At 33.2% G+C, this 12746-nt stretch overlaps 2 protein-coding genes across 5 annotated transcripts in view; both read right to left on the bottom strand.

Annotated features, from left to right (window-relative positions):
* Positions 1–894: 894 nt before the first annotated feature.
* On the bottom strand, positions 895–4113 carry LOC105567800 (lipid storage droplets surface-binding protein 2-like). 2 transcript variants are annotated; one of them, XM_012022991.1, is made up of 4 exons: positions 3961–4113; positions 2714–3078; positions 2350–2563; positions 895–1601 (listed from the first exon to the last, which is right to left on the bottom strand). In XM_012022991.1, exons 2-4 carry the CDS (start codon positions 3023–3025, stop codon positions 1330–1332), a joined length of 798 nt encoding a protein of 265 aa, XP_011878381.1. In that variant the 5' UTR covers positions 3026–3078; positions 3961–4113; the 3' UTR covers positions 895–1329. The 2 variants fall into 2 exon arrangements, with proteins under 2 accessions (XP_011878381.1, XP_011878380.1); XM_012022990.1 differs by having other exon boundaries at positions 2714–3063; positions 3961–4112.
* A 2912-nt stretch (positions 4114–7025) lies between these two features.
* Positions 7026–12746, bottom strand: part of LOC105567799 (lipid storage droplets surface-binding protein 1) — an 11620-nt gene continuing 5899 nt past the window's right edge. Inside the window, exons 2-8 of one of the 3 annotated variants that reach the window (XM_012022985.1) lie at positions 10847–10989; positions 10500–10685; positions 10036–10222; positions 9553–9722; positions 8358–8615; positions 7939–8037; positions 7026–7501 (exon numbers count right to left, since the gene is read on the bottom strand). In XM_012022985.1, coding sequence (XP_011878375.1) covers positions 7373–7501; positions 7939–8037; positions 8358–8615; positions 9553–9722; positions 10036–10222; positions 10500–10685; positions 10847–10989 — 1172 coding nt within the window. In that variant the 3' untranslated portion in view covers positions 7026–7372. Of the gene's footprint in view, positions 7502–7938; positions 8038–8314; positions 8616–9552; positions 9723–10035; positions 10223–10499; positions 10686–10846; positions 10990–12746 lie in introns of those variants that run through there. The other 2 variants (XM_012022988.1, XM_012022989.1) reach the window with 2 other exon arrangements.

The raw sequence follows: 12746 nt of genomic DNA, 5'->3' as shown, positions 1-12746 counted from the left end.
GATAGAACTGAATTGTCACTCCTATTGCGTCTTTAATAAATATTATAGAATGAAGTAAAGTAAAAGTAGTCAAATATTTTCTACTAAATGTCGAATTTATTATTATTAAATTCAAATTTCTTCAAGTTGTAATGAACAAACGTTTCATTATACATATATAAGACAATATAATTTAAATAGAAGTAATAGTAAATTTAAAGTAATATTTCCTATTAAAGTAATATTTCCTCTTATTAAAAGTAATATTTCCTATTAAAAGTCGAATTTATTATTTCCAAGCTTAAATTTCTTCAAGTTTTAATGGACAAATATTTTATTATGAAATAATATAATTTGAGAGTAATAATAGTGAAAGTAATAAAATACTATTGCATTTTACCTACGCATTTATTACATTAATATATTAATAAAACGTATACAATAAAAATTGTCTAATTATATTTATTACATATTTTTATTGCATTGGTATTTATTATATATTTTTTACATATTTCTTCGGTATACAAAATACATATCAATATTTAGTTTCAAAAATATTTTCATTGTGTCGGTACTTAGTAACAAGTGAAAATTTGTTATCAGATCAAAAGAAGGTTATATAGTTTTAAGGCTCTCAGTAGAATATAGTATGCTTCGAATCGCTAAACGAAGCATATATATTGTATAAAGATAAAATTCTATAACATATAGAATTATATTTATATACATAATACTGAGACCGAATAATTATTTGAAACCTCATATTTTACGAGAATTTTATTGAAATTGATGCATACCTAAATTATAAAAAAACATACATATATTATTATATATATATAAATATATATATAATTATAGCAATTATGTTATCTACAGATCATTATATGAGGTTTATTTTATTTTAGTTTATATCCATAGTAATAATCTTTCAAGTTTATTGCATGTGTATTTTTCAGTGCCTTATTCATCTCTTTTCGCACAATCGTAAATTATACAAAATATATAAATATAAAACTTATCTATACACAATTCTATATCTTGCTCTTACAATTACACTTTTTTTAATTTTGCATTTAGCGAGTAACATAAAGGAATGTTTACGTATTAGCATTCCGTTGATGCAGAATATTTTCGCATGTTGATTACTTTTTCGGCTGCGAGAAAGCACGATAATTCAATTCTACGACGTTATTATCAAAGCATATTCGCCGCGAATAACAATTATATATGCATAATTATTAAAAATAAATATAAACGTTATCTCCAGTGACAAATACAAATTATATTCGTGGTGGTTTAAATAACCATACGTGGAGAAATGTTGAGAAAAACGGGGTAGAAGCGGTGCTTTTATTCGTTCTTTTCCTTATCTTCTTGTGGTACTTCCTTTTTTGCGCCATTAATGTACGGCTTTTCGTTGACAGTGTGAATATACTTCGTGAGATGAAGGAACTCGACTAAACTGCTGACATAAGAATTCAATAAAGCGTCCTTCTTGATGGTGCGCAGGTGGTTTACTATGTTCAGGTACACACGTCGAGCAGCTTTATTTGACAGGTGACCGACTGTTTGTAGAGTATGTAGCAGTTTGTCCTCCTCAGCTGCATTTATCTCTGTACCATCTGTATAAAATATTTATAATTAAAATAACATATTTAAAGAAAGTAAATAGAGAAAAAGAAGTTTGTGTTTAAGAAAACAGATGCGATAACCATTTTATTTTTGCACATTTAGAGGTAAAACTAAGCAGTTATTTGATCTAAATGTTTATTAAATTAATAATAGAGAGAGAGAGAGAGATTGTATAAATTGTAAATGAAAAAAGAACAATATATGGAAATAATATAAAGAAATTTATTTCTTATTAAATCTTCAATGCAGAACTTTAGTAATTTCAATAATTAGTTATGTAACTGGGAAATATATAGTCACGCTCACATAAAATCTGTATTGAAGCAAGAAATATTTTTAATTAAAGAAAGAAATTAGAATAAAATTTTAATCATAATAGAAGAGAACAATAATTTAGTGACTACCACAATTTGGTGGCTATTGTAATTACGACGATAAACTCTTATTGGCTACGTTCAGCTACTTCACGTTACTTTACTTCATGTTCAACTACTTTCACTAACTTTCTCGCTGACTCGTAACACGCCGACTTTCATTACATCCTACAGTTTTACTCTTCCCTACAATATTCTAATATTTTACACAATAGAGAATTTAATTAGTAAATGTATGTATATACTTTTTGTAGTGCATTGTTTAATAATTAGCATCAAGTTTGACTACTTTAATAAGATGCCAAGAAATTCAAAATATCACGAGACACGGTAGTGTCTCGCGCCAAGTGTAAGTACACCTTACCTTGCGGTTTCTCCTCTTCTGTTGCGGGGAAATATCTGTCAATGAGTTTATCAACGGCAACGGCCGTGTTATCTATACCTCTCACGGCCACACTGCCATAGCGTGTTTCGAGTATATGATTGGCTGTATTCCAGCTGATGTCTCGCAAATTCGTCGCTTGTTGGAGAATCAAATCGTTTACATGCGAAATTCTTGATACCGCTTTCTCTAAAATCTAAAAGAATGAAGTCCAATATATTAATGTACTTACTTTATTAGTTCTAATCTTTAATTTAATTAAAAAAGTATGAACGGAAATACGCATATCGGTAAGCAATATTTATTAATTATAATCATACGACAGAAGGAGATCTTTGTTACAAACCTGTGCGGGTTTCTCCTTCACCAGCGGTACTTTTTCTTCGATTTTATCGAGACCAAGGCATAAAGTGTGATCGACGAAATTAATGGGGCTCTCGAGTCTTTTCGCGATGGGCACGGCGATGGGCATCGCTTGTCTCGTCGCAGTGCTCAGGGACGATTCGGCGGTGCTCAGAGCCCAATTCATTAACTGGTGCGAACCCTTCACTCTGGAATACGTCTCTGCGGATTTGACGAACGCCAGCTCAACGATGGGCAATTCCATTACGCGACTAACGACCTTTAGATGGGGAAGTTGCGCCACCTCCGTTGCCATGTTTCCGAACAAGATTCTCACGCGTACGTCGAAAATATCTATTTAAATTAAACCTTATTTTTGAAAAGATGAGTTATGAATTTATTAAAGTAATGATAAACTTATATATATTAAAGGCACACTATTCGAAGAAAACGTGCTTTATTAGCACACTTGCATATAGACTATTACTGAAGGCAACTATTTGTATTCGTATTGTGTATTTAATGATAAATAAATAATAAATTCTTATATAAAACTCTCTATAACTTCTCAGCGATAGCAATTTTTACATCTATTCTCTTGCATTCTATGTGATATTAAATAAAATTTTAAACGATCGATTTGCCGAGGCACTGTGCTGAAAGAGAACCTTCGGAAATCGTCTTTCATGATATTGACTGAAGATGTAAATATCAATATCTTCGAATACTGGTAACATAATATTTTCCAGTTTGGTATGTCCTTGAGATATCGATAGAATCCAAATTATTCACGATCGTATTAAATTGTCGACTCACTTCATTATTTTTCGCCATCAAATAATCGTAACATTACTTCAATAGTTTTAATGCGCAGTATGTCACGACGAAAATCTAAATTTCATGAGAAATGGAGATGCGATCGTATTTTTAATTTCGCTAAACTTCGAGGCTTCAAATTGAACAAATAATTCTTGAAAAATTTAATGATAACTTCGTATAATGCGTTATATAACGATATAACTTTTTATAAAATGCACAAGAATTCCCGACAATGTGCAAGTACATGTAACAGCAATAAAATGTTGCGAAAGAATTGTCGTAATTTTCGAGTTAAAATTGCCATAAATTTCACAATTTGTGGAATAGAACTTTGGTCTATCTAATATCAAGCAAATATTTGGGAATAAAATTTTGACAAGCTATAACTGTAAAAGGGACACCACTATTTTCTGCCTTAAAAATGGTACTCACAGTCTCAGGCTAACCGCTACGTCGATCAGCAGGTAGTTGTTCGCTGGCGTGACTCTCGAGCGCGTCTGGTACCTCGGTACGAATGCTGACTCTGGTCACGCACGTTGAACACTTATAACGTGGAGAATCGCCTGCGCAGTGAACAGTTTGAAGCCAATACTGTCGACTGACCGAAGTACGACATCTGTTAACTATATGGTTACAGGCACAAATCCGGTCAGATTCTTAGGTATCTGCTAGTCATCCTATGAGCAAATCGGTTCTTAATATAAAAATTAACGAGGATTAACGAAAGAATAGGAAACGGCACATATGTACTTATCTATGTATGCACATTAGATTTTATTTTATTCTTTAATTGTAAAATTACGTTTTCTTCATACAAAACGTTAATGTTTATTACTCTGAAAATTACTGAAATAATATCGCGCATGATATTTTAAATAAAATAAAATTTAAATACTTCTCTATTGTGTAGACATTTCTTTGGAGTTTTTAAGAAGAATTTTTTAATTATCCGTTATATATACAACGTTCACTTTCAGCGCCAACTTTCAGTGGGTTTCGCGCAATTACATTCCAACCATGACTAAATAATTTTTCCTTTCAATAGAAGCATAATGCATAACACACGCGAAGGCCAATCCCGTAGATCGAATAATGTATGAGCTACTGAAGTGACAACCTATAAATGTAATGGTTTGTTCGTTTTTTTAGGTACATTTTCTAGTACATGATACACGTGAATATTTTTATTTGTTAATTAAAAACCAATATAAAATACTTCTTTCTAATATATAATTATGGAGAAAGTGTATTTCACTGATAATTTATATATAAACCATAGACTATTAAACAATAACTAATTTGTGTGCCTCTAAGTCTGCGACATAAGCGTTTTAAGAAAACGGTATAAATTTCCTACTTTCTCACGCTCCCTAATTATTATGCAAACATTTCTCACACAACATATTTCTAGCACAATGCTGTGATGAAAAGGGGGACATGATTCCGTCTGTCCTTTTCCATAATCATGTCTCCTCAGTGCAAAGTCCATTCCATCTATATCGTCAGATAGATAATTTAGCTTATGTTATCATTACTGATGTGATTGTCGCATAAGCAGACAGAGATGACTTAAAAATTATAAAAAAATTTTATACACATCCAGTTCCGCGTAAAGAATATTATACACTATCTTAGCTTCAAAATCCTCACAAAGTGTATTATACTATGTAATATCTTGGCTTCAAAATCCTCTTATTTACTAGAGAAGATTTCGTAAACCATAAATCTTTATTATATTACTTTATTTACAATTATTAATCTTTCCTAAATTTTAATAATTTAACACAAAAAATAATCAGACAATTAAAAATATTATGGACTTTAATATTAAACAATGAACCAAATTTATCTGGATGGCCATTTCAAGGTTAAACTATATAATTATCATACGAATTTCATAATAAGAAGCAAGTCAAAGTTGTTTTTATATCTACTTGATGAAATTCCAGAGTCCACAGACATAACGTAACATTATTTCTCCTAGACAGTGTGATTTAAAGATAAGCTTTTATCATGCGATGTACGAAGTATTGCGTGAACATCAAAGAAATATGATACGTCTTATTCACCGCAATCGTTTGAATCATTCTTTTGGGAATTTTGTAATTTTAATGTTGTAATCGTTGCTCAGTTAACACATTAATATATAAATGTGCTAAATTATTTAACTCAATACAAACGTAAACGCCATTTAGGTCTTTGCCAGCTAGAGGTAGCCAATTAAATTAATATGTAAACTTATACCGTATTTTTCCCAATCTGTCCTGCGCGCCGTTACTTCCGGACATATAATAAACAGGTTTTCGTTGGGCGGAAACATTATCGTAAGTAAATTCACGTGTCATAAAATCGCTGAACGACTTTTCTAATTATTTTAAATGCTATACTTAGCATACATTACAATAACCCCCCTCTCCGCACTGAAATTATAATTTTTATTGCAAAAAATATTATCTCAGCCAGGATTCCAACCTGGGACTTCCCTTAATCCGTGACGGCGTCTTAGCGAACTCGACCACTGAGGCCGAAAACCTATGTTATACATATAATATGTCCGGAAGTAACAGCGTGCAGAACAGGTTGGATAATATACGGTATATGAATTCACATATTAATTTACTTGGCTACCTCCAGCTGGCCAGGACCTAAATGGCGTTTTCGTTTGTATTGAATTATATCTTAAAAAGGTCCGGAATAAACTTTAGTTAAATTATTTAAAACTTATAACAAAATTTATTATTAGCAAAAGTAATTAGCACAAATTGCATTATTATTATGCAATGACATTGTATTTGCATTAATATATAAAGAATATAAATAATATATTGTGAATTAGCCCTTTATAAATATCAGTTTAAAACTTTTAATATAAAGTTGTGATAATATTTAATAATAAAAAATAAATTTTACTTGTTACAATTAATTTACGTAGATTATTTTTTTAACGGTCAGTATTTAATTGAAAAACAATTGGCATTTTATCCGCCAATGTCGAAGAGCGCATTGTTATTTGCTTGAGATATACGGACGGGTAGGTTTAAAAATCCTATAACTACCTAAGGATTTCACCACTTTCACTATTTAAAGAAACCTGAAGAGAGTGTAGCGTTGAAGGATGTTAGTCAGCGACGTCTCGCGATCTTCTCATCTAGGTATTAAAGTCCAAGATTCAACATTTTAAACAATAATTCGATTGTTTGCGCAATAATTTGATTTATCTGACTCATAATTACGTTCAATAATAAAGACTTTTTTAATATACATTTACTATATATAATACTTTCTCCTAATGCAACCACACAAAATTGAGAAATAAAGAATATTTACAATGACAAATAAAAGTGAAAAAATATGAATTAACGTGTAAAGAATATTATTACTATAAGAATCTTAAAACTAGGACATTTTATTAAATTTTTATCTGTTAAATACATATATTATTATTGTTGCTTTAAATATTTGAAAAGGTAAGTGCGAGGAAAAGAAATAAACACGAATTCGCGTGATGTCACAATTAAGACGGCCCTTTATTTCTTCACGTACATTTAATTATCGTAGGAGCAATAATTTTGACTAATAACTAAGTCGAGAAGCACAAAATGAGTATGGCACTGGTACATTGTGCCAGTAATAAAATATATTCTGTTGTATTACGTATTGTATCACGAATACAAAATCATAAAAAATTATGATGTAATTGCGGTCGATGATATGTTATTTATGCTAATCAGTGTGCGGCGACTCGGCGCGATTTCTATCCTCGTGTCTTTGACCTTGTAATTGAAAACCATAGCAGAAGGGGAAAGAAACCCGCACGTAGCATTTTTCAGGCAAGACTCGCTCGTTACTCGATACCATTTATTGGAGGATTGGAAGTCACCGACATGTGGTTGTTGTGGTTCTGCTCGCGGTTTCGCATGCGTGGTACCTTTTGAGGGCTGGGACGACCAGCCAAAAATGCAGCGAATTTTTCCTGCAAGGAAAGCCAGCAATTTATTATTGTACAAATGTGTCATGCAAAGATATTTGTTTAATTAAATTAGTATGGCTCGTATGTGTTAAACACAAATTTCAAAGAATTTAAAGGACTCAGAGCCGTGACAGGGTGCTAGTGTCTAAATATTCTATTCTAAATTTATTACGAAAAAATATCACCCTGGCCGAGGTAATATTTTTTCGCTATAAATTTAGAATAGAATATTTAGACACTACCGCCCTGTCACGGCTCCGAGTCCTTTAAATTCTTTGAAATATTTGTTTAATTTATAAAAATTTTTCGAGAATTGATTTACTGTTGTAAGATGGTAAAAATAAAACTTGAAGATATAACAATAAAATTGTTTTTACATAAACTTTTTAATTTCTCTTCAAATATATATTAACAATTTCAAGTATCTTACAAGAGCTTACCAATAATAGATTCGTGGTCGAACTCAACCTTTCGATACCAGAGCGTATGACAGACACTTGTTCTTTTGCTGCGTTGCTCTTACCTATAAATAGTGTCATCTGCAAAACAATATAAAACAATATCAAAGTATTATTAAAGTAACTAATGCAATTTTAGACACGTTAAATTGTATTTTGAAAAATAAGCATTAATTGAAGTAATATAAAAGTAATATTTCATTATATTCCTATCTCGTTCCGCTTAATTACACAAAATTTTAAGTCAAGTAAACACTCTTCTTAGATTGATCGACATATACGTTTGAGAGAAAGTGCCTCTCTATGATTTCTATTGTGTGCATCGAAAATATCACTCTCTTAATATTGATGGAGTTACATAAATACGTCGATTCAAGCCGGATCAGTGAAGTTGATGTAACCTGCAATGAGGCGTCCGCGACGGCAAGTAATTGATGAGAAAGCCGGACAAGTAGATGACCTAGGCTCCGTGGAGTTCTAGCCGCCAATACCGCCGTACCGTTGACCAAATGCACTATGCGCCGTGCGGATTCGCGCGTCAAAAGCACGAGAAGCTGTTCGAGCGATTCGGGACGAGCTTGATTTTCAGGCTCGGGTAGGCTCAACGTGGCCCACAGCGCCTTCGCCTTTTCCATCGCCAATTTTGGGTCCGTGGCTATCTGCAAATACAATTACAAATCGATACTTATTACATACCTATCGTGATATAAGTACGACAGGATCATACCGAGAACACGAGAGGATTCAGTGATCATGGCATAGTAAATATTTAACTCGAGTCTTTTTCCACCTGTATTTACAAATAGCTCACCATGCGTAGCTCACTAGACATTCTCGTGATCTCGATCACGCGCTTATCGCTTTCTCGTCGAACTAAGATACGAAAATAATATAAATTGAAATAACTTACTTGTGCTTACTTTGTTAAGCAAAAAATTTTTATATTACATGTATGACTGTGGTCTATATTTAAATAGTTTATTGTAGAATCTCAAAAAGATTGCATAAGGAGGTCATAGGAAGATAAGTCTACACGAGATGTGCGAGCGTTGCTTTCTAGGAAGAACATCGAGTCACATAAATATTTGTAATTTATTATTTTTTCGAGTAGGGTATGATATCTTATTCAACGCTCCGTGGTAATATTTCTTTGTATCAGCATCTATTTCGCACAAACATCTTTCTAATCAGTTGTAGTATGTAAAAATAACTGCTTTAAACTGTCTTAAAATAAGTGCTAAACCCCGGTTTCACCAAACGTCGCTTAACTTTAATCTTAGTTTAATTCATGTTTGTCTTTTTCTAGAGTAACAGTTGGAAAGAGACAAAGAACGAATTAAGCTAAGCTTAAAGTTGTGCGACATTGGTGAAACCGGTCCTAAGTATGAAAATGTATCTATATGTTATGCGTATGTATACAACATCAAAAGCTGAATAATTTCGCCGCGATGTAACGTGACAGTATAAGAATGAAGAAAAATAGACTATCTCAATATAAATTTTATAAATTTTGATACAATTTTGATGTAACACGGATATTATGAAAGACATGTTGATGACTGATAAATGATAAATTGATGAAATACCGAATCCTACCAATTCCACGACATATAAAAGAACGTGAATGCACTCCGTCCCTTGCTCTTTGAGTGCGCGAGCCTCGGCCAAAGTGCGTCGCGTCAATCTTTTTTGTAGTTTTCGCGAGAACCTCGCACCATGCTTGATCGTTCGTGTCGTTTTGCTCATCGTTTCAGTAGAGTTGACTTCTAAAACACGGAGCCAAGCACTTGATATTATTAATATTGTTAGTGTCACACGCATGGTCTATACATATATTTGTATGTATGTGTATATTGTATCTGTATATTAATTCGCTGTTATTATTAGGTTTTGTTCAATTCTATAACAACCATATTAGAAGATGCAAAATAAATTATAACATAATCTTCATATTATCACACATGCTGAATTTTATAGAATACTGAAAATTGATATATTATCAAGATGACAATATATCAATTAGATAGAATATGAATACTGATATATTATATGAGATTTAATATATTATCCTATATTTACCATCTTTATCGGCTGGATCTGCTGGCAAGTAACGATCCACGTACTTGTCCGCAACCGTCAATGCACCGTCCAATCTATCAGCTGCGGCGTCGGCAGCTTGATTACCGATTTGCTTGACACTTCCGGCCCGCATTAAAACCGGCTTCACAATTTTTTTATTTACATAGTCTCGCGTGTTCAAATACATCTGGAGTGTGAAACAGGGAATAAAACTATAACTAATTAATCTGTTTACACGCGCGAGACAGACAATTGGTTCAATTAATTTCTGCAAAATCCATTTTTCTTTTCAAGTTTTATTTATGGTAATAATAGAAATATATATAAATGTGTGGGTTTGTGTAATAATATACTAATGCAAATATGTAACTGCACTCTTCTTTTGAATATATCAGTGAGGATAAGTACATATGTCTTCGCATAAATTTTGCATATTGACCTGCAGAAAAGATTCGTAAACTTACAAGATGAGGGGGAAGATGCACTGCTGGCACTCTCTGCTCAACAATATCGATACCTTTGCACAGCAGCTGATCGATAGTCGTAATTGGTCCATTGAATGCAAAAATTGCTGGTCTTGCCGTCGCCGTTACGATCGCTAATGACTGCTCCGCCGTATCCAAGCTCCAATTCATTAAAGAATTTGAACGCTAAAGGAAGAAACGGTTTATTGAAAAATTTGAGCGTGGAAAAGAAGACTCGCGGAACAAGTTGTAATTAATCGAAAAAAAGATCCTATATTACATATGTCGTTTGCACATAAGTGTACTTTTTGCGGTACATTTTTCTATAACGCTATTTGTAATCATACCTTAATTTTTCTATACACATTACCAGCGATGTGTATACCGCTTTCCACGATGGGAAGACTCGAGATCCTAGCCACAGATTCAAAATGCGGCAAATCCGAGTGCCGCCTTCTCACATTTGCTCGCGCCATATGGGGAATAGTCGCTGCAATTGACAGTTATAATTAATGCTAGTCCGTGAAATGGACAAAGTAACTTATTAAGCCAATAACAAAATTTACTTTGATCTGTATGTGTATTTTAATTTTGTAACAATTTCTATACATTTTCACAACTGTAAAATATTCATAGAAATGTTTTTTTTTCCTAAAAACCACAAATTTCTTTAATTTGCTTATTGCATACCATGTATGTATATTCATGGAAAAAATTATTTAATTAATATTGCTTTCTCATAGAGGAAGCTTTGTTTTCGTGAAAAAAGTTTTTTTCCAGTTTTCTTTGAAAACATGTTTAGAATGTTCTAAAACGTTCAAAAATCACATTCAGAAAAATGTCGGTATGTATGTATGTATGTATGTGTGTATGTGTGTATGTGTGTATGTATGTATGTCTGTATGTATCCTTATAAGGTAACTCTAAATAACTTTTTAAATATGTAAGATGGAAAAAAATGTTAAACATGAAAGTTGTACGGTTTTAAGCAGGGTTGGCAAGGTTTAAACAATGTGTTTAAAACTGTATGATTAAAACTTGTTTAAAACAATAGACATTGTTTTAAACATTTCTGTTTTAGTAGTAGTTTAAACTACTGTTTAAAACTGTTTAAAACATCGCAATTACTATATGTGATGTATTGTTCAATATATGTATTATTTAGAAAAAAACTAATGATCTTTATACAAAGTCAGACAAGAGAAGCCTTCACTTAGGCCCGGTCTACAATGAGTCGTTAGTCGTTAGTCAGAAGTCGCAACTATATGTTGATCCTTTTCCTTTCTGGGTGGAAGAAAAAGGACCGACATACAGTTCCGACTTCTGACTAACGACTAACAACTCATTGTAGACCGGGCCTTACGCACAGTACAATTGGACACGTAATTGCACACCGTGCTATTGGATACATAATGTTGCGCACAGTTCTTTTGCCCAAATGAACTGTGGGTAAAAGAACGGTGTGCAAAAGAACTGTGCGCACCATTATCTGTCCAATAGCACGGTGCGCAATTGCAACGTGTCCAATTGTACTGTGCGCAATTGAGCCTCTTCCGTCAGCCAACAGGTAACTGGAACAAAAATTAAACCAAACTTCGTTTAATACAATTTAAAAATTCCAATACTATGATTAATTAGCAAGAGGCAATAGGTACAGAATTTCCATTGTGATGGAAATGTCGTGTTTACTGTCTATGTCACTGTCCATTCTGCATGGATATAAGATTTCTAATTTCTGTTCTCTGTTCCTGGTGTCTATTGCCTGTCTACAACGGCTTTCGTCTGGAAGCACTGCTGTGAATTGTTGATTTTAAGGTGTAATTAACTCAGCGCTCCCCGCAGACGACCCACGTACTTCTCCCCCGTTCTCCGCGGGCGCGGTAATTAGCTCTTATAATAAATATGCTGATGCAAGAATCGCATCGCGGCCTGGAAGACGCAAGCCGTCTATCGAGAGAGTACAGTGTCTCGCGTCAAATGTACGCGCAACAAAGCAAACCGCGTATCTACAGGCAAGCCGACTTTGGAAACACCCTTCGATTATCGAATCTCAATAAAGGCTGAACCGAGCAAGCCCCCCCCCCCCCCTGAGTAGGCTCGATCGATAGCTGGGGCTGGAAATACAAAAATATTATACTGAGTTTTGATTTTTCGTTTGTGTCCTACGAGCGAAAATATCGCAATACAAAGGATGTGTTCGAAAATGGATTTAGTTACTGCCAGTGAAAACAGTATAGTTGGTAGCAA

The sequence above is a fragment of the Vollenhovia emeryi genome, unplaced genomic scaffold, assembly GCF_000949405.1.
Source record: "Vollenhovia emeryi isolate VEMERY1.0 unplaced genomic scaffold, V.emery_V1.0 DF939134.1, whole genome shotgun sequence".
Lineage (NCBI taxonomy): Eukaryota > Metazoa > Arthropoda > Insecta > Hymenoptera > Formicidae > Vollenhovia > Vollenhovia emeryi.
The sequence above is the reverse complement of the archived record's forward strand: the minus strand, read 5'-3'. Positions and strand labels throughout refer to the sequence as shown.

Coding starts and splice junctions, on each gene's coding strand:
- LOC105567800 (XM_012022991.1), bottom strand. CDS start 3,025: ATGGCAACGGAGGTGGCGCAACTTCCCCATCTAAAGGTCGTTAGTCGC. Junction 2,564..2,713: donor TGAAGGAGAAACCCGCACAG/GTTTGTAACAAA, acceptor TCATTCTTTTAG/ATTTTAGAGAAAGCGGTATC. Junction 1,602..2,349: donor AGAAGAGGAGAAACCGCAAG/GTAAGGTGTACT, acceptor TATTTTATACAG/ATGGTACAGAGATAAATGCA.